Below are 27,546 nucleotides of genomic sequence, written 5' to 3' on the forward strand. Positions count from 1 at the left end.
TCTATATTAACAGCTGTATTTTTCAGTGTGAATTCTGCTGTTAATAAAATAACATTCCTATCCTAAATAAAATGGCAGTGACATGTTATAAGGCTATAAATGTGTCATAATCAAGACATGAGCTCATGAAGTCTTGTACACTATTGAGAAGAACTGAAGAGCTTTGATCTGTCATGGTGATTTCAGGCTGTTTCCACTGATATCAGCGTCATCCTCAGTTTCCCTGCCACATCCTCTCAGTGACTGAGAAACTCTAATAACACATAGGACAAAATTATGATTAAGAATTTATGACAAAAAGTATGATTAATGAGTATATACTTTATGAATTATAGTCGTTACAGCAAGGTGCTTTACCTGTCTGGATTCTGGGTTGCTGTTAACAAGAGAAGAAACAAGTTTCATCAGTTTTTATCTCATAACAAACCAATCCAGATAACAACTTGGTAACTGATGCACATTTTGCATTTGAGAACAGGCTTTTTTTTATTTCACAAATAAGGTTAACTGTTTGTATCTGATCTTTAACAATATGTTGGCACTTACTTGAAGTTATTAGGGATTTCAATACTACAGGTAGATGTCCTTTCAAGAACACCACTATTTAAACTCTCTGTGTCAGAGTCATTTTGCATTTTGTGCCTGCAAAAACATGTATTATAAATAATGTACCAAACATATTAATTTTACTCATTGTAACAAAAATAACGTACACCTAAAACACGAGTAAGTTTCCAAGGCAACAATTCTGAAAAGTTAAAATTTTGATCAATTTGGATTTCATGTTGACTTTGTTTATTTTTCAATTAGGAATTATTTTCAGGTCAGTAACAGGTAAGTTTATTCTGTGTCAAAAACAAAAAATCCAGACTGCATTTTTAATAGAAAAATTAGACAAAGATAGAACTCGAAAAAAAAAAAAAACTCCTGTTCAATGCCTAGTAATAACTTACCTGTAGCTAACAAAGACAATCAACAAAGCAATTAGTCCTACAGTGCTTATAGCAAACAGAACACTGAGAGTGATGACGGCTGCTTGACTGGAATCTTCAGAGCTTCCAGAACTGTCCTCCACTTTGATTTCCAAACCAGGACCAAAAACCTTCTCCAGTTCAGATATTAAAGCATTGTGCTCAGTGTGCAGTTTCCTGTGAGAGTGAACATAGTTCAGATGCTGCCCTCAAACACAATCATCCTAATTATATAGACTAGATGCAACTCAGGCACCCAGGCCAGAGGCTTTAAAAGCAGAAATGTGAAGCTTCTATTTTTGTTAATGGACTAATAAATTATTTATATATTATACACTGCCTGTCCAAAAAAATAATAATAATAATAAGTCAAATATTTCTTTGGATCAGCTTTAGCTTTGATAACCTTGTGTTTTTGTTGTGCCACTGTTTCGACAATGTTACGCAATGCCACAACATGTATTTCCATTAAGAGTTTATCTTGCCATTCTTACCCTGGAAAATGGACAGGGGTGTGTTTTCCAGCATGGTTGATTAAGAAATCAGTTAGGGTTAAAAAATTGTTACTTGTTAAAATTGTTTAAAAAAAAATAAAGAAAATCATCTGTAATACCATGGTGTAGCCATTAGATACCTGTATAGCCATATATATTCAGTGCTATGTATTCCTTAGTTACTGAGCAGTGTTTTCAGGCATAATTGCTTAAGTTTTGTCTGTGAAATTTTTTCTGCATTGTGGCTGATTTGTAGATTGTACACACAAAAAAGTCTCTGTATTTTTGCCTATTTCCCATTCATTTCCTATGGTGGTCATTTTTAGCCGTGAACAGCATGAGTGTGACTATTTTTTTTTTTTTGTGACCATTTAGTTTTTTTGAATCAAGTCCACAATTTTTTGGGAGGGTCACATAGCGACTGTTGTAAAAGTCACCAAGTTTCAATTCTGATGAAGTAGCGATTTGTATAATTTCCCCAAAAATTTTGGGGTCTAAAATGTCCAAACAACACCAGAGGGTTAAGTATTTGGTAATTTGCTGTCAAAACATGCATTTTTGTCTGGGCCAAGGCTTAAGCCTTGTCTGTGAAACTAGGGCAGTAGTCTTTTAACTAGTTTATCTTTGGCAGTACTTGACCTTTAAAAAACGACAATGATATAATGACTGTTGAATCAATGCAACATTAGGAAAGTAAAAAGTATTTGCACTTCATTTGCATGCTGAGACATTTAAAAAATTGTACTTTCTGTTTAATGCACATTTCCATATACTCTCTTTCAACGCTGACGTTTACTCTAAATAAATTGACACTGGTTCAGCTTACTCTTTGACCTCCGTGGCTGGGATGACAGCACCACTGGAGTCCATGGCAATGAAGCTGATGTAAGTCTTGGCTGTAGATTCTCCAAAAATGGTGCCCGTCTTATCTCTCACACTGAGGATATTCACAGTCAAACCTAACGCTTTTTCCATGGAACTAAGAATAAAAAAAAAAAAACACTATCAGAAGGCATACAGAACACATAACAATAAGAGGAGGTAGGAAGAAATACCAATGCAACATTCAGTCCAATTTCTGAAAAGATCTGGCTCAAAACAATGCTCACGCTCAATCCAGTTCTTAATTTGATAGCTTGATTTAAGAGCTCTCTACAGGAGAAGCTTTTCAGTAAATAATGGCATAAATTTCAGTCTGTCCTACAGACAAATCAAATTATGTGACTTGAGAAGACTTGAGAAGAACATACAGCGCACAAGTCATGGATTACTTTTTTATTATGCTTTTTTATGCATCATTGTGTGGAAAAGAAGTGCATGAACTTTTCCTTTTGTCTTCTAGTGAAAACAGAAGCACACGGGTTTGGAATGTCATGATGGTGAGTATATTAATTCATTTTTACATTGATTTATTATTAGACTAATTATTATTTAAACATCATTCTGCTTGTTAATGCTTCACTTCACAAATGGAAATGCCTTTGCTCTTGACACAATAACAGTTGTTCAATGAGATAACTCACTCCTCCATCTCTGGGATCTTCTTCTCCACTATGTACACAGGCTGGTTTAGGGAGATGACTGCGACAATGTCACGATGGACACTATGTTTTACTTCGATCTGCAGATGACAAACACAAGAACTAAGTCTTTGCAATGACTGGTCTGTGTTCCTGCTCCATTCTAAATTATAATAGCATTCATTCTCCCTTCATACTCGTTTGAGTAGTATTCTGATACAGCCTTGTAAAAGCTTTCTCTTTTCCTCTTTCCTTTATCTGTTCCTTCTCACCTGTACTTTTGTAGTTGTGGACAGTCCATGTTTATCAGTGGCTTTAACCTGAAAGGTATGCAGACCGTCTCCAACATTAGATGCATCCAGTACATAGATCTGACCAGTGCTTTCCTCCACATCCAGCAGAGATGTGGACTCCACCAGTGAATACTGCAATTCTGAGCTCTCGCCCACATCAGGGTCTGACGCCTGAGGGACACAAGTCATTTCAACCACATGCACTACAAATAAATCATGAAATCAGCTGTGATTAGTAATTCTAGTGTGTTGACAACCCTAAAATATACATTTGTGACCTTTCATTTGGTAAGTAAGAGTTTCATGGAAAGCTGTTTTGGAGGGAAACACTGCAGAAACCAACTTTTATATATTGGCTAGGAAAAAAATAGTAAATCTGATTAGTTTGAGAGGCACAGTTCTCTTTAATCATTCATGTTCGTAGCACAGGATGAGTTACATGCTGAAATCTATTACTTTAAGGGTTTGGACAAATAACTTGTCCTAAGCATGAGCAAAAGTAACAGCCATTCCTTTCCAATTGCCACTAATTATAAAATAGATCTAAGTATATCAACTGCATTTATAACTGATGCCTTTTGATATGCACCAGCAACCACAGAGATTCACTTACCTGTACTTTCACTATAGGGAATTTGTATGGAGCGATACTGAAAATGTCTGCTTCATATATTTCATCGTCAAACACAGGAGCCTCATTCACGTTCTCAACCTGAACTCTAACCTGAGGATTAAGAGAGAGAAAGTCGAATGCTTTGTGTTAGCTGTCTTTTAAAGAAGAGGCACTTTGGCTTTGACATGCTTGAAGAGCAGGCCAAAACGTACAACTATGTAAGTTTCTGAAAGCAAACACTTCTACACAAACTTGTGTGCAATTTCTTTTTAAAACTTAGGGGACCGTAACAGTTTCAAAATGCAAATGCAATGCAAGTAGGCCTATGTGTTGCTCTCCCAGTGTTGCTTTAATGGAGGATACAATAGGCATTATATAATTGTCGTTTTGTAAAGGTCAACTACTGGCAAAGTTAAACTATTAAAGACTACTGCCCTGGTTTCATAGATAGTGCTTGACACCGTGTCTACACCGGATGTGACAGTTGTCGTGTTGCGCTGCACCACAACAGCTTGAGAGGGTGTCGACACTGGACGCGACAAGCGAGTTGCAAATCATTTGAAGTGTAGGCTACACATAATTTGTGTCATTACGTCATAAATAGAACAAGCTAGATATCAGTTTACTGTCAGGGATTTGTCATGTCATGTCGCGTTGGATCACGCCGCATCCAGTGTAGACAGCTTCACTGATTATAATGGGTTCTATTGCGTCGCACTGCACCGTTCGTCCGGTGTAGACACGGTATAAGCCTAGTTCCAGATTAAAATGCATGTTTCAGCTGTATAAAATGAAAGTAACTTGAACTGACATATCTTAAAATATGTATTCCATTGATTTGTCTCAAGATGCACACTATTTTATTTCATTTCATTATTTTTATTTTTATTTAATAAGGCACATTTATAAAAGCTACTTAAATGTCCTAGCTTTTAATAAGGCCAAACCCTGGCTTAACCTAAGTCCTGTGAAACCAGGCCCTTTAGTATGAAGGCTAGTTACCCAAAAAGTGACACATCCAATTTAACGATTTGTTACCACTACAGTAACTATGCACAAAAGAACAATGTGTTTGCCAAGCATTGTTTTTTTTTCTGTACTTATGTAGAGTTTGTTTCTGGCCTTAGTTTGTATTGAGAATAGTACCTTTGTCTCTGCAGTGTTTGGAGGAGTTCTGGAGTCTATGGCCTCTACTGTGAGGATGTACCACTCCTCTTCCTCCTTGTCCAGAGGTCTGAGAGCTTTTATGGTTCCTTCCTCATCCACAGAGAAGACATCCTTGTCTGACTTCATGTTATAGCTGACTGTAGCCAGTGGACTCCCTGTTAATGCCTTGACCTTGCCTACTATCGTGGCCTCAGGTTCGTTCTCCTTAATTATGAAGCTGTAGGAGGAGTTCTCAAAAGTCACACTCTCATTGAAAGTGTAAATTTCGAAGTAGATCAAGACTTCAGCTACAGAGAGATGAATGATGTTAGTTTTGACATATTAGTTTATTTTTTCACAAGTACACCAAGGACACACAGTTGGGTCACATGCTGTATGTAACACAACATGCAAAAAAATTAAAACATCATGATTGATTATTACCAGAAAGCCATAATGTGAAATATAAGTCTTCATTATGGAGCTAAAAAAAATAATAATACGTAATTACGTACAAATACGTAAGCTGATTCACAAACACACAAAGAAGTTAATAATCACACGATGAGAGATTCAACAGTCGATTTGTATACAGTGAAACATTCAGAAATTTGCAAAAATACCTGCATATTTATGAATTGTGACTTTTGTAAAAGTAAATTTGGTTGTGCATTTGCAGATCATTGCTTTTTGCATTACATTAATTTAGCTCCATATGTTTTTTTTTTTCAGCCATGTAAAATGGCCTCCCAGTTTTAACTTTAGAAAGGTTTTGTGCATTAATTGCATCAACACTAGCACTACATTAGCACTAGCTTTTTTGCTTCTTTGTTTACATATTTACAGTACAGTATATAGGTGGAAACACACTACTAAGGAAGATCAACAACTTGTGTGTGTATGAAGCCCAAACCTTCATCAGATTGTGCTGGTGTTCCCTGATCTGTCGCTATAGCAGTAAGGTTTAGCAATGTGTCTTCTGTGACCTCACTAAGGTCAGAGGTCAAAGTGATGTCTCCTGTTTCAGAATCCAGTGCGACCATGGAAGAGTTTTTAGAGAAACTACAGAAAGACAACATTCATGCATCTGTCTTTAAAAAAAGGTGTCATGTAGGTAAGTGTCTTCATGGTTTTGCCGTCATATTATTGATTCTAAAGCAACAGAAGATTAGTCTTGAGCTGTACCTGTAGCTAATGATTGCGTTGGATCCGTCATCTTTATCTGTGGCAGAGACTGTCAGCAGCAGCTCTCCAACCTTGGCATCTTTAACCAGAATACTTCTGCTGTAGGTGTCAGAGCTGAAGACTGGAGCATTGTCATTGACGTCTGTGATACTGATCCTCACTGTGGTGATGTTCTGTAGAAAATGAACACAAGCAACCCTTTTGTAGTACAGACTAAAAGCCCATATTTGCGATATCTAGTATCTAATTTTATATGTGGTGCAGCTTCTTTTTGCATGTTTATGTGTCATTTAGGGATAGATAAATCCCAAATTCAAACTGGATATAATGTTTAGGACAAAATGAATATAGAGGGATGCTCAAGGTTGTCAATGTCTCAAGCAAAAACTGGAAAATCTTTTAAGTTGATATTCCATTAAGCTATGGCCAATCAGGCAACTAGTTCTTTCTTGGAATGACTTGAACACACTTTGTATGCTGGCAGATAGAGAAAACCCTATGCAACCTGACTTCCAGATATGAGTAAAGCAAACCAATAAGATTTTGCGAAATCTTGCATTTTAAGAAATCTTTTATGGAACCCCGGACATAACATGCAGGGGAAAAAATAAAGTTAGTGTGGCTGTTAAGTATTGCACTCTTATATATTGCACTACGGTATCAGACAAATTACCTATTGTTTTATTTGAAGGTATTAAGGTACGTAAGTGGTGACGTATGTTGTTACGTGTTTACGTCTCTCGTTGTACGAGAGCCGTCTGAATGTATTGTGAAAAAGTTAATGCTGAATAAAAGAGCAAGTTGAAGAGGTGAATAAACCATGAGCAACGTTTTGCTTTTATTTCCGTAACGAGTGATGGTGAACTGCGCACTCGACGCTCAACAGGTTATGGGCCCAGTCACGGAAACAAGCGGCGTTTTGAGCAAGTTATACGCTGACAGTGCAGCGTTATTCAGAAAAGAGCTGAAAGACGGCGACTCCACAAAATGGCGAGTAGAGTGACAGGATTCCAGGTACCGCAGCTTTTGTTTGACGGATCGGAAGATAAATATGATCTTTGGGAGACAAGATTTCTAGGCTATCTGCATACTCTAAAGCTAAAAGAGACTATTTTGCATGAGCCCGCTGATGCCGATGCTGAACAGCTAGCTGAAGACAGACGGAAAAATGCTGATTGCTACGCTGAACTGATAAGACTGATAGATGATAAAAGCCTATCACTGATAAGACATGAAGCTGCTGACGATGGCAGGAAAGCCCTGAAAATAATGAAGGAGCATTATTCAGGGAAAAGTAAGCCACGAATAATAAATATGTACACGTCGTTGACCCAGATCCGCATGACTGACAACGAGGCGTTACCGATTACTTAATAAGAGCAGAGAACATCATCACAGCCCTGAGAGATGCAGGAGAAGCCATGAGCGACGGGCTGACCATTGCTATGATTCTCCGCGGGCTACCAGACTCTTTCAAGCCGCTAGCCGTCCACGTTACGCAAAATGAGGACAAAGTTACGTTCACGGACTTCAAAAGACGACTGCGGATTTACGAGGAGGCGGAAAAAATGAAAAGAACAGAAACCACAGATAACGTGATGAAGACACATACGAGACAAGGACGAGGCCCTTCCAAGTCACAAACTAAGGATAGAAAAGATGAAGATGTGACATGTTACAAATGTGGAACAAGAGGACATAAAGCAAGAAAGTGTTACAAGAGGGTGTGGTGCAACCATTGTAAAAATAGTACACATGCAGAATTCCTGTGCAAGAAAAAGGGTGACCAAGATGGTGCCAGAAAGGTTGCAGATGAACAAGACAGTGATCAAGACCACCTCTTCAAAGCTGAACACTCAGAGTATGAAAGACCGCCAGACAATATAAAGAAGAAAGGTATCATGGTAGATGCCGGAGCAACATCTCACATCGTGAACGACATCAGAAAATTCAAAAACTTTGACAGCTTTTTTCAACCAGAGACTCATTCAGTGGAATTAGCCGATGGAACAAAATGCAGCGGAATGGCACAACAAAGAGGAACTGCAGTGATATATTTTCTAGACGACACTGGAAAACATCACAGAGCACAACTAAGGGACGCACTGTACATGCCTTCATACCCACATGACATTTTTTCAGTAGCAAGGGCAACAAACGGAGGAGCAACGATTACCTTTAAAAGGGGGCACAGTCAGATGGTTACCAAAGAAGGTAGCAAGTTTGACATCCATGAAAGTGGAAATTTGTATTATTTGCCAACTATTGAAGAAAGTGTTGACCAGTGCAAAGTAAGTCATGATTTACAAACGTGGCATGAAATTATGGGTCATTGTAACTTCGAAGATGTACAAAAGTTACAAGGTGTGGTTAGAGGCATGGAGATAAAGGGAAGCATGGTTAGACAAAATTGGTTATGTGAAGTGTGTACGAAGGGAAAATTCACTCAGACAAGAAACAGAGAGCCAGACACAAAGGCAAAGAAACCTTTAGAACTAATTCACACTGATTTGGCCGGCCCTATGCCAACACAGAGCAAAGAAGGGTACAGGTATGCACAGTCTTTTACAGACGATTACTCAGGTACTATGCTAGTTTATTTTCTAAAGTCTAAGGCAGACACAGTACAAGCCACAGAAAAGTTTTTGGCAGACATAGCACCTTATGGAGAAATCAAGTGCATCCGTTCAGATAACGGCACTGAGTTTAAGAGTCGAGACTTTCAGGCACTGTTAACAAAGAATAAGATTAGACATGAAACGTCTGCACCTTATTCGCCTCACCAGAATGGCACAGCAGAGAGAGGTTGGAGAACACTCTATGACATGAGCAGATGCTTACTGATTGAGAGTGAGTTACCAGATGAATTGTGGAACTACGCTATGCAAACATCAGTTTACGTGAGAAACAGGTGCTACTGTAGACGGACAAAGAAAACACCATATGAGCTATTCACGGGCAGAAAGCCAGATGTTTCCAAAATGCAGAAATTTGGATCAATATGTTTTGCCTACAAACAAGAGAAAGGTAAACTAGACTCTAGATGTGATCGGGGTCTTTTTATAGGCTACGACAAAAACAGTCCAGCTTATCTAGTGTACTATCCTAACACAGGAAGGTCCAAAAACATAGGTTGGTGAAGTTCACAACTAGAACAACCAAAGAAAGAGAAACACAGACATCTGAGACAGACACAGAGAACAAAGATAAAAATCCTAAGATCATTAACAATGTGGAAAACATTGAAGTGAATGATATAATAGACCAAGGCATTCAGAGTGGTGTTTCGAGACTTTGCTTGAACAGACTGAATTCACACAGCCGGGTAAAACCGCTGAGACTGTAATCAGAAGGAACCCACCAAGAACTCGGAGGAGGCCAGCCCATCTACAGGATTTTGAAACTGAAAATATGGAGGACAAACTGCACACATGCATAGACTTTTGTTATAGAGCAGTATGCGATGTACCGCAAACCTATCAGGACGCCATAATATCAACTAAGTCAAAGCAATGGAAAAATGCCATGGACAAAGAAATGCATTCATTGGAGGAAAACAAGACTTTCACACTCACTGAGTTGCCACCAGGAAACAACCAGTTGGAGGCAGATGGGTCTACACACTTAAAAGAGACATTGATGGATCTGAAAAGTACAAGGCAAGATTTGTTGCAAAAGGATACAGTCAGAAACAAGGGACGGACTATGACGAAACATTCTCACCCACAGCTGACATGACAAGTGTGAGAGTGGTTATGCAGAAGGCAGCGCAAGAAAATTTGGTCTTGCATCAGATGGATGTTGAGACAGCCTATTTGCATGCGCCAATTGATCACGAAATCTATATTGAACAGCCAGAGGGTTATGAGCAGAAATCTGAAAAAGGTGAAAAGCTAGTATGCAAGTTAGAAAAATCTCTCTATGGTCTTAAACAATCAGGCAGAAACTGGAATGCTGTACTACATGAATGTTTGACTAAGAATGGTTTTACTCAGAACCCAGCTGATAACTGTGTCTATACAAAGGAAGAGTGTGACGAGAAAGTAATCCTGATAGTATGGGTTGATGACCTAATCATAGCAGCTAACAGTGAAAGTGTTCTGGAGAGTGTAAAGGGAATGCTCACCGAGAGGTTCAAAATGAAAGATATGGGAAGGTTGAAATATTTCCTGGGCATAGATTTTGAACAAACAGATGGTCTAGTCAAAATGTCACAGGAGAGATATGTGAGAAAAATACTAGACCGTTTCGATATGCAAAGCTGTAAATCAAGAGAAACTCCATGTGAACCAAAACTTGATTATTCAGAAGATGCTGAAAAAATGGAAGAGTCAAGAAAGTTCAGGGAGGCAGTGGGAAGTTTAATCTACTTGTCCACTTGCACAAGACCAGATTTAAGTTTTGTTGTCAGTAAATTATCTCAGCATTTTGCTGAACCAACAGAACAACACTGGAACACAGTAAAACATGTGTTCAGATACCTTAAAGGTACAGCAGAACAGAGATTATGTTTCAGAAGAAATGACACAGCAAAATTAGGTCTAAGAGTATATAGTGATGCTGATTGGGCTTCAGACACAAAAGACAGACGTAGTATGTCAGGATATTGTGTCAGTCTAAATGAAGGAAGTTCTCTGATTTCATGGAAAACCAGAAAACAATCAACAGTGGCACTGTCTACTTGTGAAGCAGAATACATGTCCTTAGCATCAGCCATGCAGGAATGTATCTACTTAGAGCAGTTACTCAGGGATATGGACACATATCAGTACACACAAACAAAGGTGTATGAAGACAACCAAGGTACCATAGCACTAGCCAGAAATCCGATCTGTAGGCAAAGGTGCAAGCACATTGACATCAAGTACCATTTTATAAGGGAAACTGTGAATGATGGCAAGGTAATCTTGGAGTATTGTCCCACTGAGAAAATGATTGCTGACATTATGACAAAGCCAGCCACTAAGCAAAAACTGAAGAGATTTGCTCGAGATATATTTGGGACTTAAGAGTACATGTGTGTTTACATTATTGATGTAAAAGAAAAGTCTTATTTGTATTCATTTTTGTTTTTGTTAGTTTTCTGATAATACAATAAGCTAAGAGCGAGAGGGGGTGTTAAGTATTGCACTCTTATATATTGCACTACGGTATCAGACAAATTACCTATTGTTTTATTTGAAGGTATTAAGGTACGTAAGTGGTGACGTATGTTGTTACGTGTTTACGTCTCACGTTGTACGAGAGCCGTCTGAATGTATTGTGAAAAAGTTAATGCTGAATAAAAGAGCAAGTTGAAGAGGTGAATAAACCATGAGCAACGTTTTGCTTTTATTTCCGTAAACGAGTGATGGTGAACTGCGCACTCGACGCTCAACAGTGGCAATGAATTAAGAATTTGTCCCCTACTTTGTTCCCTTGTTTTAATTTAGTTAAATGTAGAACAAATTCTTTTCATGAACAAATGTATGGCCATGATTTCTATTTTTGCATGTCATGTGCATCAGGCACTCTGTGAACAGTCTGTAGGAAAGCCACGGAGGATTGTTCCAATCAATACCATTGCAAATTGTTTAGAACTACACATATTTACATTATGCAATGATACAAAGAAATAGAAATGAATAATGTACATTTCTGTGTGGGATCGCATTATCCATGGCAACAATGACCACATCATACGTGTCCTGTGTCTCCCGATCCAGCTCCTCGATAGCTAGTAGAGTCCCATCCTACAAGAGAAGGAAATAAGCAAGTTTATTTTTACAAATAATATCTGAACATTGACATTTCAGTGTCATATTCATAAAAATATAATATAATGTAGATAGGCACTCAAAGCATCAGTGACAGCTCTAGTAAGTCCTCTCACCTCTCTGAAGCTGAATAGTTCACTGTGTGAGGAAACATTCATGGTGACACGTCCGTTTTCTCCAATGTCAGAGTCTGTGGCTGATATCACGCACACCTCTCCAGGTGATGAGGGAGTGTAAACACCTTCCTGGATCTCAATGCGGTCTGGGAGAGGAAGGAATTGTGGGTTGTTGTCGTTGACGTCCAGAACAGTGATGTTGACCTGAGCTGTGGAGCTTAAACCATCGACAGGCTGGTCTACAGCTATTACCTAAAGAAGACAACGCAAGCATCCCATTTAGAATTAATAATTATCCCGAACGTGTTGTGAATAGTTTTGTGATAGTTTTGTACCTCTATGATGTAATTGTCTATAGTTTCTCTATCCAAGGTGGCATTGCTTCTGAGTGATATTACTCCTTGATTGTTGATAACGAAAGTATCGCTGTACATGATAAAGTGACCTTTAGAAAACCCACCCTGACCGGAAAGAAAACAAGTAAGTACATCAAAGTAAACTCAGAATGATGGTTTCATGTAGATTACAACAGAATTAAAGTTGAAGACTTGGGTAGTTAGAAGAGAGCCAGAGATACAAAGCGTTATGCCTTGTATCCCTGCATTTTTAAGCCATTGCTAACATGTTTTGAGCAGTTTCATGAGAATTACCAGTTAAGGTTTTCTAAATTGGTTCTGGGCGGTCGCTAGGGTGCTGCTATAGGGAGCTCTGGTTGATTTGATGATAGCTAAGTTGTTGCTAAATTTAGGATCAATAGAATGTCAAATATAACTGGACATTCGATAAGTTTTCATATGGTTCACCCTTTCAGTGTTCGTACTTGTGTATTTTTTATTTTACTTTGTTTATTTTACAAACAGACAGTGAGGTTTTCAGGAACAGTACCAGGTCTAGGTCAGTCACAGTGATCTGAAGCACAAACTGGTCCTGTGGTGAATTTTCCAGAATAGACACTGTGTACTCATCCTGGTCAAATTTCGGAGGGTTGTCATTCACGTCCTCAATGGTGACAGACACCTCTGCATCAGCCGTTTTACTGGCATCATCCCACTGGGCTGCCTGTTTAAAAATGAATTTATGAATAAAAAATATAAAACAGAATACAGGGTCCCACTTTATATGAGGTGGCCTTAACTAATATGTACTTACATTTAAATTAATCATTTGATACAATGCACTTATTGTGTACATACAAGTTTTTACATTGTACTTATATTTTTAATAATACCTATATGTACTTACAACTGTAATTAATTTCTGTAATTACATTTATAATTACACTGTCAACCCATCCCTTACAACTTAACCCACCCTTAAACCTACCCATAGCACCAAACCTGTCCCTAATCTCACCCGTATCACACCTCAATAACAGCAGGAGCATTTTGCAATACAATATGAACACAATAAGTACATTGTACTTATTTTTTGATGTAAGTACACAGTAGTTAAGGCCACTTAATATAAAGTGTAACCGAATACTGAAATCAGGTAATAACATCGGGTTTATGGTTTTCATGAATGTCTTCTTAAACATCTTTTACCTGTATCTTAATCGTTATCTGGTCAATTTCCTCTCTGTCTAGTGCTGTTTTCACAGAGATGACCCCACTGTTTTGGTCTATTTCAAAGATGCTTTCATATACACGTGGAAGGACTAGAACAGAAATATGGATACATGCTTTGTTATTATCAGAATCACACACACAGCCATGTTCAGGAGCACAGAAACTTTTCGTCAATGCTACTCTGCAATGTTTATTAATAAATTAGCTTTGCTACTGAATCGCTACATTATATTAAATAGCAACAATCAGAGCTGGGTAATAACTGATTACATGTAGTCTGGATTATGTAATCAGATTCCAAAAATTAAGTACTTGTAATTAGATTAAATTACATTTTAAAATACTCGTAATCAGACTACAGTTACTTTTTTATGGATTACATGATTACATATTATTTACAAAATAGCAATAATTTATTCATAATTTATTGAGTCTCCCTAATTCCTTTTTGATCTTTTAAGTTTCCTGTTTGAAAATGAATGTGATAAACAAGTTCAATTAAAAGTAATCTAAAAGTAATCAAAAAGTAGTCTGATTATATTACCTAAAATGTGTAATTAACTACAGTTACTTATTAACAGTGTTGGGAAGTAACTTACTGTAAATTACGTTCCCAACACTTAAGTAACTTAAGTGTTGGGAACGTAATTTAATTACAAAATAAAAGTAATTGTAATCAGTTACAGTTACTGAGAAAATATGTGTAATTAAATTACAGTTACTTATGAAAATGTCTGATTTTACATCTGATTTTTTCACCCACCCACCCACATACAGATTTAATTGATTTCTTTCATAAATTGCAGTGCTGCTCTAAAATATGAGACAGCAATATTTCAGGAGTTTAGAACATGCTTTCGATAACTCTTATTTCCTATATGGGTTTATGTATGCTTTATTTTTTGCTTTAACTGTTTTTTCCAAGGTACTGTTAGATTCCAGTGTTTCCTGTCACAGCTATGCAAAGATTTGATTTCAAAAACAGTATCATAGCTATTAAACTATTTCTTGTTATGATTATCTATCTCTATTTAACCTCAGAATGATCTCAAAGTAAGTCTGATTTTATGGTGGCATTGCTTCAAAGGGGACATCGGATTCCCATTTTCCACAAGTCTGGAGTAAAATGATTTGCGCAAACAAATGAATTTAGGTGTATTCAGTAGTGCATTACCATCAAAATCAAAAATTAATCCACTGTGTCCTCAGTGGCTCTGATCCCAGGAGAAGACTCTTATGTTCTTCTACATCCAACTACAAAACACCTGCATTGCTTACAAGACGTTGTTGCTACAGCTGCTCGAGAGCGGAGAAAATGATGGACTTCGTACAACTGGCTGAGTGCAGAAATATGCTAATACGGGACAGTACGTCAGCGGCTGTGGGTGGGGCCTAAGCAATACGACATCATACTGCTAAAAAAATGGCTTGATAATTGAGACTGTATAGTTTTTTGGGGGATTAAAAAAAAATGAGTGAATGGATTTTTTTTTTTATCATTGTAGGGCGGTTGTGTCCACACACTGCTAAGATACATTTATTCAATGTCTCCTTTAAAATTAAAATATTATAATCTTAATTCAAGTGATGAAGGATTTCGAAAGTCTGACAGTAATCAGTGTTGAGTACTGTACTACTGTAAGGTAAACCCTGCCTGTTTGAAAATGATTGACAATTGAAAACATTAGAAATTTAGAAAAGTAATCAAAAAGTAATCAAATGTAATCAGTTACATTACTTTAATAAAGTAATTGAAAAGTTACACTACTTATTACATTTTAAGAAGGGTAACTTGTAATCTGTAACCTATTACATTTCTAAAGTAACCTTCCCAACACTGCTTATAAAAAAAAAAAAAAACTCTTTCTCCTTATTTATTCCTTCCCTTGCTAGCTTGTACTTATTTAAACAATGCCTGAGACTTGGTGTTACAAGCACTTCGTTTGTCGGATTGCCTCTTCAAGATGAATCGCTTTATGTATTCCCCAAATTGTAAGTCGCTTTGGATAAAAGCGTCTGCAAAATGACTAAATGTAAAATGTAAATGTATTAACTACGTTACTAACTACAGTTTTTGTCATGGAATTTGGAATCAGTAATGGATTACAATTTGTAAGTAATCAAAACAAGTGGTGACAAAAGACGACTGTGTCGTCGCCTGTGGTGGCTGTGTCTGTGCTAAAAAGTTGCACTTGATCACATTGATTAGAATGTTGTTCCAGAATCAACAAGAAGACTTTTCACACTTGAAATAAGGTGAACATGAGTTCACCAAGTAGAACATGTTGCTGGATCAGCATCCTCATTGATCCTGGAACAACATTCCAATCAACCAATCTGAATTGAGGGATAGGTTTACAGTAAATAACCAACTGAGGAAGTTCAACCTTCCTCGGGAGCTTTTGAAACAGTTCTACTCTGCCATCATTGAATCTGTCGTCTGCACTTCAATAACTGTCTGGTTCAGCTCAGCTACCAAATCTGAGCTCAGAAGACTACAGAGGGTAGTCCGGACTGCTGAGCGAATCATTGGTACAACCCTCCCCACTCTCCAAGAACTGTACTTATTCAGAGTGAGAAAAAGGGCTGGTAAAATCACTCTGGACCCCTCACATCCAGCACACTCCCTCTTTGAACTGTTGCCGTCTGGTCGACGCTACAGAGCTCTGAGCACCAGACCGACCAGACACAGAAACAGTTTCCATTTCATGAACAATTGACAATAAAATGTGGACACTATCATACATTTATTTATTTAACACACATACTTATTTACATTTCAAACTTGCACATAACACTGACATTTTGTGTATTTTGTTTTTGCTATTTTGTACATTGTCTATTTGTATATTATTATTTTATTATCTGTGTCTTGTCTTGTCACTGTCATTCTGTTCCACTGTAGAGCTTCTGTCACTAAAACAAATTCCTCATATGTGTAAACATGCCTGGCAATAATGCTCATTCTGATTCTGATTCTAAATGTCAAGTTTAGACTTATAACAACACCATTCTTATTCACCTATCACTTCCCTCTGATTTTAGGGCTATGTTATGGTTTGGGTTAGGTTTTGGAGTAGGGATAGGGTTAGGACTATGTTTTTGGACAGGAATGTTGATCCAGAATCAACAAAACATTGACATAAGGGAACATGTCTTACTTGCCAAAATTACAGCGAATTAGATTGTATAATTTCAAGATTTTATGCAAATATAGAATGGTCTGACATAACAAAAACTGACTGAAAATGCTAATTTATTTTCTGACAGCAGGTGGCGCTTATGGAACAGCAGCTATATAGAGTTTCTGTGGTTACTGCTGTAAACAAAGAAGCTGCTCATAAAACACTACTTTAAAATGCATTATATGGAGGTAAGAAAAAAAAAAGAAAATTCCTCAGAGGAACTGACCGTCATTCATATAACCCCCACATATTTGTCTTTCTAAATTACGAGCATCACGAACAGTGCGCTTGTTCTGCCTAGTACAGTATTTTCTCCTCTTTGTAGACTTAATAAAAATACCATATAAATTACATATTGGGAAATGATTGCAATGCGGTTTGTGTGCATTTTGTGAGATTTTCTTTAAGCAACGATCTGTTTGAGTTGGGGCTGTGTCATTGAGAAACACTGCGGTATAGATGGATGCAACAATATTCCATGATACTTATAGGTATTAAGCAGTGACATTGTCAGGCTTTTTTATTTACAAAAAAAAAAAAAATAGCTGATTGAATATGACAGGATTGTAATACAACAATTAATAACAAGTTTTTATATAATACAGTTTAAAGTGGCTTCATACATTAATTAAAAAAATTAATTAATTAAAAACACACCTGATGCCCATTCTTTGCTCTTGATTTTCTATAAGCAGAGTTAACGAACCCCGCTGTATTTTTGTGTAATTTATTAAAAGACACCGTCATCTTGTGCTGACGAAAGTGACTTGAATGCACCTGACATCGTAAACACAACTTACTAGCTTGTAAGTACAAATGTACTAGGAGGACTTGAACGCAGCATTATGCTGTATTCATGCCATGTTGTAATTACTGTGATTTCAAAAGGACAACACGTGACGTTCTACTTGGGAGTTGTTCACACCCTTGGACCCAGAACTATCGCACATAGCACCTAATGAATCTGAGGTGGTCAGGTGGTACAAGTTGTAGCTCTCAGAAAAGTCCCAGCTCACAAGTTGTAATTAATGCGTTCTACACGAGAACGTGAATGCTTTTTACAAATTGGTATCTCGTAACAGTAATTATGATATGGCGTGAACACACTTTTAATCTACGAGTTTCCCAGTTGTAAATACAACTTGAGAGGCCATTCACGTCCAATTTCCTATTAGGAAACTCTTATTTATGCTAACTGTGATAGCACGTGAAGGCAGCATTAAAACAAGTAGGCGATTCTTCGAACTCTCACATAACATACATGCACTAGTTAACTGTAATGTCCGTACCATGATGGTTCAGGACAAATACATGCACCGTTACACCCCTAGAGTGTTGTAAATCTTCTATTAACAGTACCTGCTGATATGCTGTAAACTACAGGCTCGCCTGTGTCGCCATCTTGAGCTTTTATGGCCTCAGGAGTGACATTTGAGAATTGTCCTACCTGTGCCGTGCATAGACAAAAAACACATAAAGGGTTTAATTTGTGTAGCCAGACATGCGTTTTAAGCATTGATCTTCTACTCTGACGTCATTTACCTGATTTTCCTCAATGGATGCCTTGTAGAGACTGTGATCAAAATAAAGGTTGTCAGAATTTTCAACCGTTATTGTAACTATTGTTGTGTCACTGAGACCTCCTATATCCTGCAAAGACACATAGTGTTGTATTACTCTTTTCCCTAAAATGATAGTTCATCCAAAAACTAACATTTCAAAAAGCAGTTTGGACATTCTGCTAAGCATCTTTTCTGTGTTCCACAGAAGAAAGAAAGTCAATGTAAGGGTGGGTAAATGATGATAGAATTTTCACTCTTCAGCAATACTTAGTAAAATCAAGGTTGGTGGGATGTGAGAGAGTTTGTCTTTACTCTAGCTTCCACAGTGAAGATGTACTGTTGAACATCGCTGTAGTTCAGATGTTTAGTCAACCTGATGCTGCCGTCTTCTGTCACATCAAAGTCATCTGATACTGGAGGCTGTCAGGGCATGTGATTTAAAAGAGAACACCTGTAAAATCTACAACACAAACTGAGCTCACACATTATTGCACTCATATTTACATATTTAGTTTTCTTCCCTAAAAAAGAACTGAATGCATTAATGTACTAAATATGAGTTAGACTACATATGTGTACGATGGTGCAGTGCTGCCACATAGACTACATATTATTTTTCCGCTCAATTGTCAGTTGCAATGTCAGTTGTGTTTCCACTTTATTTGCAACAGCTGTAACAGATTTAGTTTAATTGTGCAGGGGCATTTTTGTCCAATTTGGTGGCATTTTTGCATCAAGCCCCCATTAATTACAGACCCGAGGTCAGGGGAAGGCTACATGATTCAGTGAGAGCGGTTCAAATGCGTTTGGCCAGTTCACTGAAAAGAGAGAAATGACTCAAAAGAATGGTTAAATCATGAATGGTTCATTTGACAGAACACTGTTTGTGAAGCCAGTTGTGTAATTCAGTTCTAGACTCACTGGAGACACATCTGCATCGTCAGCCCTCACCCTGAGCACATCTGAACCCACAGCCGTCGTCTGGAGCAAAAGACAGGGTTTATTAAGAGATGTGAGATCCCTCAGTGATCAAACACACTACAGCTGTATAAAGACGTGACGTTACATGCACCTCTGACACTGTGGCGCTGTATGATTTGTTCTGAAAGATTGGAGGGTTGTCATTGACGTCAAGCACGTATACTGTCCGGTTGTTTTTCACCTGAAATGAACAATGAAGGCCTTATAATGAAGATTATGTTCTGATACTTTTTTCCTTAATGCTTCACGTCTTTATGAATGATTTGATAATGTTATTGTGTGAATAAACATACCCCTGTGTTCGAGCAAGTGACCGAATAAAACAAAATCCCTCTAGTCTAGAAGAAATAAAACACACAAAGAGACATACAGGATCAGTTGTTCATTTTATATTTATATACTTTATCTAATAGATATAATAGATAAACAAACCTCCTTTAGTTCATCAGCATCCAGTGGTTTTCTGGTCCGTACAGTAGCGGTGGATTCTCCATCAGTGTGAACCAGCTCCACATAACCCAAGCCAATAGGAAAGAGATATAGCTCCAGAACCAGACGATCATTAGGACCGATATTAGTGAGAATCTCTACATCACCTGTAGGCCAGATTAAATACATATTCTAACACACAATCAAATAACACATAATCATATAAATACTAGACTATGCCATATTGTTCTTACATTAATGCTCTTGTAATATTCAGTTTGTAAAGTCATGTGGGCATATCTCACCTTCATATCCCTCCAGGACGCTCCCTACTATGAAATGACTTCCAGTTGTACAGTTTATCTCTGTAGAAGCTAAAACAGTAACAGTAAGTAAGTAACTGGTTTAAAAATGTAACAAATCACTCAAAGCCTGAAAAAATACACTACAGTCACAATATATTGAAAAACACGACACAATTTAACAATTTAAACATGGGCACATACCATTTTAAAACTGGCTATAAAATTCATTTTTACTGATTGCATTTTTATTGATATGCTGGTGACATGGTTCAGCTGTCATTCTAATTTCTCACTGGATAACAAAAATTATTCCCACAATCACTTCAAAACATTTCTATTAAATTAATATTATTAAGTGAATTTACTTAATATTAAATCCTGACAAGAATTTTACTTCCAGTCTTCTGGAAGGCTTTTGTCCTGTAAAACATGAACTTACAGAACTAGACAGATTTTATTAAAGAGCAAGTTAGCCCTCAAATCCAAATCTTTGAGGTTAGTAGGAAGTACATTTTGGTACTTTCAGTTAGAAGTTAATACATTTGGTTATATAAGAATTTGACTTACCCTTGACACTATGTACACTGTGGACATGTAGAGAGGCCAAAATAAATAAAATAGAAAATAAATCCGTCTTTTCCATAATTCGCTGTCAGTTCAGCTTGTATTATGAAGCTGGCAGTGAAAAGAATGACTATTCCTTGTGAAACATCTCTCTCTGAGCTATTCTTTATTGCATGTCACAAACAGTTTTCTGCTATAAGCAGGTATCAAAAGTGCTTCATAGAGGCCGATAATGCAGGATTGATGTGGGAGGGATTTTATAGAAAGAAGTTCATGCTGCAAGTTTATTTGAGGATATCTGAGACTTTGAACCTTTGATTTCGACCTTTATTAAATCTTGTTCTTCCATTTCTTCTCATGCAATAGTTTCGGTCACTTAGGTCTATTCTTGTTTATTATTATACCGCCTTCCTGAATACTTCATTCTGACTGGACAGTTTCAACATTTTAATATCAAATGACCAATGCACTGTGTCAATGCCTGTTGTCCAGCAACCGATTTCTTACACTGTGCTTTGTCTTTTATATTACTCTGTGCTCCCTTTCTTGTCACATAATAGAATAATTTCAACTCAAATAAATATTTCACTTTCAATTTATTCATGTAGCCTGCTAGTAAATTGGTGGGGTAATAGGAATACTGAACAGTCAACTGCTCATATAGTAAAACAAACCCCTGTAGGATGATACAAGTTTGTATTTGGGACACGACCTTTCTGTCAGGGTTTATTTTGCAATAATGAACAGTACATTATTCCTTCTTTAATAATAACCACTGATCCACTGCCATAAGTCAAAAGACTGCACTTATGCTGTGCTTTGGTCTGCAACTGAGCAGGCTGTAAAGATACATAACAGCAATTAATAATTTACACACTGTGTAACTCATATCTATCTGCCTCATTCTATGTTGGTACTGCCAACACTATCAAAGATTACCTCATCACTGTTTAATAGTCACACACAATAAACACCTTATATAAATGTTTGAAAGATCATTATATCTTGTGCTGCTGATTTTATGTAATTAAAGATTTGAATCTTTGTAATTTAGTAAGATTTTTTTTTTTTTTTTTTGACTGACAGATGATAAAAAAGAATAATTTGGGTGTCTCTTAACTCTTTCCCACCATTGATGGAATTTTCCATCAATCCATGTTTTCACTGTTATACAGTAGGAGGCGCCATTACGAATCTTCAGAAATAGTACAGAATCTCCAGAATCTCCAAAAACAAGAGAAGAAGCCAAAACAAGGGAATGGATCGAACCATTGCTTATGCAAGTGTAAGCTAAGCTTATCATTAAACACTCAACAGCATATCTATTATATTTTGGTCATCATTTTGAATCCTGACATTGGAAAAAAATGTGATTTTTTTAAAACTTATTTTTAAAAAATGAAACTTACCCACATTGAAATGTTGGGGTGAAAAAATGCATGAAGCTAGAATAAAGGAAGTTTCTAGTGAACTGAAGACCTTGATTGTAGCTGGTTCAGGTGTATTTAATTAGGGCTAGACTCTGCTGGATAGTAGCTTTACAGGAACATGATTGGACACCCCTGCAAAAGTTTATGCGTGAGTGAATAGCAGACTTCCTGGAATTAACAACAACAACCCGATGCAGGCAACATGAGGCGATGCAAGGCAACTCCACAGTTAGCTTTCCTCAGCGCTGGTTCTTTGGTGTGTCTCTGGTAGAAATCCTTAATCTGTCCTTTGTTTTCTGATGGAAGGGGTGCAAGTCTTGTAGTATGGAGGTAGCCATCACATACACTCAGACTTAGTCTGCATTCCATTGTTTTGAATAAATTCCCCTAATGAACTGAGCCTTTTTGTGTTTTTTGTGTGATGGCTCTGACCATAACATAATTGGGGGCTCATCCAAAACTATCATGTTCATAATTTTTAACTGTTTGGTGTGGGAGGAAAGATGTGTGGCCATCCCGTCGTCATCATAAGCAATTGTTTGGATTATTTTTCATGTGGAAGCAGTGGCAGCTCCAGGATTTTTTTGTTGGGGGTGCTAAGGGGGGGCTTAACAGTTCAGAGGGGGTGCTAAAAAGCTAATTAAATTGAGAGAAAGTAATGAACGCCTAACTTTAGCTATCGGTTTTTTATATACAGCAGCTTTGAAAAAGGCATATTTAACTTTTTTCCTGTGGTATTAAACTTCTCATATGCCACTGTTATTAGTAATATAACTTCTAATGCCAACTGTCAAATATGACACTTACAAAGTAATATAATTTATGAATGAATATAGAAAAGAAAGCAAGTTTCTAGCCCCATCAAGCCCCGCCCTAGCGCCGCCACTGTGTGGCAGTACTGTGATCCCATGTGGGTATTTGCCCTATTTTTTGTAGTTGTCTGGTAGGTTTGGACCTGCCACTTTGTTATTTTGCTTTTTTTTTATAGTGGTTATTCGGAGTGGGGGTACGCATCAGTTCACCTGTGGCTGCTCTTGTCAGTGGGTGCGCAGGTGTTCATGATTTTAGCATTTAAATTCGCCTCGAGCCCCTAATGCCACTGAAGACTAGGGAGTAACAATTAGTGTTAAAATAGGGTAAATTAAATTTTGTTGTGGGATCTCTTTCAGTTACAACCATTTGTGTGAATTTGCATAAGTGATTTGTGAAGTTTTTTTTTAATTTTTGAAAATGTTGAATTTTTCGTGGTTATTTCGTCTATTGCAGCAAAAAGTTGTTATATTCTGCTTAGTCAGGTAAATTGGTCTTTGGTGAGAGTGATTTGATAGTTCAATTGCTTACACAGGTTTGGCTTAAGTTGATGTTGGTTGAAATAATGCAACATTGCTATTGTGAAAATCTGTGATTTACTCCAGAAGGAAAAACAATGCATTAAGAGCCGGGGAGTGAAAACTTTTGAACAGAATGGAGCTCTGTAAAAATTTCTTATTTTGCCCAGATATCATATTTTTCATTTAGTACTGCCCTTTAGAATCTACAGAAGATACTTACATGTTTCCCAGAAAACAAAATAAGTTAAATTTACCCTGATCTTCAAATTCAAAAAGTTATCTCCCCTCGGCTCTTAATGCATCGTTTTTCCTTCTGGAGCATCAGTGAGTGTTTGAACCTTCTATAATTTTGGCATATGAGTCCCTCAGTTGTCTTCAGTGTGAAAAGATGGATCTCAGAATCATACATCATAACGTCATTGTTGGAAAGGGTTCAAATACACAAAAATGCTGGAAAACCAAAGAATCTGTGAAACCTAAAGGATTTTTCTGAAGAACAGCAGGCTGTTCAGGACAAACAAGAGATTCATGAACAACCATCACTAAACAACAACAACAACAACAAAAAAAAAAAAAAAACACAGCTGTGGATCATTCAGGTAACAATACAGCATTAAGAATCTAGTGCATGTAAACTTTTTGAAAGGGGTCATTTTTTATAAAAAAAAAAAAAAAGAAAAGATTTATGGGATTTTTATGCCTTTAATTGGACAGGACAGTGTAGAGTAGACAAGAAAGTTTTTTGGGGTAAAGAGAGAGGGGAGTGGGATCGGCAAAGGACCACGAGCCAGGATTCGAACTTGGGTCGCCGTGAGGACAGTTGCACTGTATGTTGGCGCACTAACCGCGAGGATATTAGCGCCGACTATGTGGACATTTTTTATGTGAAATATCTTATTCAAGGGTTACTCCACCCCAAAATGAAAATTTTGTCATAAATCACTTGTCATAAATCACTCGTTCCAAACCCGTAAAAGCTTTGTTCATCTTCGGGAACACAATTTAAGATATTTTGGATGAAAAACTGTCCCATTGACTGCCAAGTAAATACCACTGTCGAGGCCCAGAAAAGTATGAAAAACATCTTCAGAATAGTCCATCTGCTATCAGTGGTTCAATCTGAATTTAATGAAGCGACGAGAACACTTTTTTCAGTCAATGGGACAGCCAAAAGCCTCCCGGTTTTCATCCAAAATATCTTAAATTGTGTTACGAAGACGAACAAAGCTTTTACGGGTTTGGAACAACATGGGGGTAAGTGATTTATGACAATTTTCATTTTGGGGTGGAGTAACCCTTTCAGGTCAGTACTAAATAAACAATAACACTCATTTTGCATTATCCCTCTTATTTTAGTAAAGTAATTACATTTTGCAGATTCTGCATGGTGAACTTTTGACTTCAACTGTATATATTTTAGAACATTGGCATGTAAAACGCTGCAACATGACGGTGCAAACAACAATACAATCTGAAATGGACATTCACTGTCAGTGCTCTCGCTCATGTATACAGGACCCTTATTGATTGATGGATCTGCAAAGAATTAACTTTCTGCGAGACATTAAGAGATTCTATCTAAAGAAATATAAAGATAAACATGCAAATTCATATTTCTCCAAATGTGCTCATTTTTGTCACGGGTGGGGAGGAACGAAGACTCAAATGCTGGCAAATGGGAATTTCCTTTATTTATAACTTATAAAATAAAACAAAACACAAATGAAACCACCCCGAAGGGGAAAAAACCAGAATAAACACAACCACTGAAAACAAGACATAGACAAGGCACAGGGCAGACATAAGGCACAGGCATACCTGGCACACAAGTGAGACGAACGAGCCCAGAACAGAAAACACAGGGAGCTTAAAAAGGGACAGCAATCAGGAACACAGCTGGGGCAAATTAAACAGTAATGAGGTGAGTGGAGTATGGGGAATTGAATCCGGGAGACAGTGACCTCTGGTGGTGAGACGGAGCATCGTAGACCCGGATTCATGACAGGACCCCCCCTCTAAGGAATGGCTCCCAGACATTTCCAAGCACCCAACCAGGGGGATGGCCAGGCGGGAACGGAGCAGGGAAGGGAGGATGGGGGCCAGGTCCATGTGCTGGTGGGGGACCTGGGGACTGAGGCAGCGCCGGCGGGATGGGGACCCAGGGCAGAACCAGCGGCCACCACAGCAGTGTGTGCGGAGCTGCCACCCTGAAACAGGCAATGGCTGGCTCCGCTGCTTCGGGAGCCTTGTGAGCGGGCGCCGCCGCCTCGAGAGGAACGTGAGTGAACACCGCCGCTTCGGGAGAATCGGGAGCCTTGTGAGCGGACACCGCCGCCTTGAGAGGAACGTTGTGTGCGGACACCGCTGCCTCGGGAACCCTGTGTGCGGACACCGCCGCCTCGGGAACCTTGTGTGCGGACACCGCCGCCTCGGGGATCCTGTGAGGATCGTGTGCGGACACCGCCGCCTCGGGAACCCTGTGTGCGGACACCGCCGCCTCGGGAACCCTGTGTGCGGACACCGCCGCCTCGGGAACCCTGTGTGCGGACACCGCCGCCTGAACCCTGTGTGCGGACACCGCCGCCGACGATCGTGCGGACACCGCCTCGGGAACCTTGTGTACGGACACCGCTGCCGGGACGATCGTGTGCGGACACCGCCGCCGGGATCCTGTGAGATCGTGGCGGACACCGCCGCCGGGGCGATCGTGGCGGGCACCGCCGCCGGGATCCTGTGAGGATCGTGTGCGGACACCGCCGCCTCGGGAACCCTGTGTGCGGACACCGCCGCCTCGGGAACCCTGTGCGGACACCGCCGCTGACGATCGTGTGCGGACACCGCCGCTTCGGGGATCCTGTGAGGATCGTGTGCGGACACCGCCGCCTCGGGAACCCTGTGTGCGGACACCGCCGCCTCGGGAACCCTGTGTGCGGACACCGCCGCCTCGGGAACCCTGTGTGCGGACACCGCCGCCTCGGGAACCTTGTGCGGACACCGCCGCTTTGGGAGCTTTGTGAGCAGACACCGCCGCTTCGAGGCGATCGTGAGCAGACACCGCCGCTTCGACGATCGTGAGCGGCACCGCCGCCGGGATCCTGTGAGGATCGTGTGCGGACACCGCCGCCTCGGGAACCCTGTGTGCGGACACCGCCGCCTCGGGAACCCTGTGCGGACACCGCCGCCGACGATCGTGCGGACACCGCCGCCGGGATCCTGTGAGGATCGTGTGCGGACACCGCCGCCTCGGGAACCCTGTGTGCGGACACCGCCGCCTCGGGAACCCTGTGTGCGGACACCGCCGCCTCGGGAACCCTGTGTGCGGACACCGCCGCTTTGGGAGCTTTGTGAGCAGACACCGCCGCCGAGGCGATCGTGAGCAGACACCGCCGCCGAGGCGATCGTGGCGGACACCGCCGCTTTGGGAGCTTTGTGAGCGGACACCGCCGCTTCGAGACGATCGTGAGCAGACACCGCCGCTTCGGGACGATCGTGAGCGGGAACCACCGCTCCCCTCACCGACATCAGCGGAGGATCCTCCACGCTGCGTCTCAGCCCGGGGCGCCCAAAGAAAGACCCCGAGATTCTGGAAGTGGCTGGCACGATCCGAGGAGGTTCTGGAGCAACAGCCCAGACTGGGAGGGCACCCTCCCGCAGCTCCACCTCCTTCAAGTAGATGACGTGGTCGACCATCTCCCAATAGGACCACGTATCTAGCTCCCCCAGCTCCTCCCGGTTGACAGGCTCATCCAGACCCGCTAAAAACAGCTGGATGAGGGTACTCCCTCTAATCCCCAGCTCCTGGCCTACCTCGAAGAGGTCCTCGGCGTACCGCCCGAAGGGGCGATTGTTTTGTGGGCAGGGATGCGGCCCACTGGCTGGGGCTTGGTTCCTCTGTCGACCAGGAGCTGGGAACAAGAAAATTCCCATTGCCGCTGAGTCTTCAAGTGGCTCGTTCGTACTGTCACGGGTGGGGAGGAACGAAGACTCAAATGCTGGCAAATGGGAATTTCCTTTATTTATAACTTATAAAATAAAACAAAACACAAATGAAACCACCCCGAAGGGGAAAAAAACAGAATAAACACAACCACTGAAAA

At 39.5% G+C, this 27,546-nt stretch overlaps 1 protein-coding gene across 1 annotated transcript; it reads right to left on the reverse strand.

The window, feature by feature from the left end:
- On the reverse strand, positions 1-27,376 carry LOC131543613 (protocadherin Fat 1). The gene is made up of 24 exons (XM_058781137.1): positions 26,966-27,376; positions 19,823-20,011; positions 19,684-19,728; positions 19,476-19,571; positions 19,331-19,390; positions 18,722-18,829; positions 18,390-18,497; positions 18,207-18,294; positions 13,639-13,751; positions 12,980-13,153; positions 12,430-12,555; positions 12,095-12,346; positions 11,856-11,954; positions 6,223-6,395; positions 5,951-6,099; positions 5,038-5,345; positions 3,892-4,002; positions 3,258-3,449; positions 2,989-3,086; positions 2,292-2,444; positions 954-1,148; positions 547-642; positions 358-376; positions 1-253 (listed from the first exon to the last, which is right to left on the reverse strand). The coding sequence occupies exons 1-24, from the start codon at positions 27,374-27,376 to the stop codon at positions 215-217; spliced, it is 3,402 nt and encodes a 1,133-aa protein (XP_058637120.1). The 3' UTR covers positions 1-214.
- Positions 27,377-27,546: the final 170 nt, after the last annotated feature.

This window comes from Onychostoma macrolepis, chromosome 01, assembly GCF_012432095.1.
Source record: "Onychostoma macrolepis isolate SWU-2019 chromosome 01, ASM1243209v1, whole genome shotgun sequence".
Classification (NCBI taxonomy): Eukaryota; Metazoa; Chordata; class Actinopteri; order Cypriniformes; family Cyprinidae; genus Onychostoma; species Onychostoma macrolepis.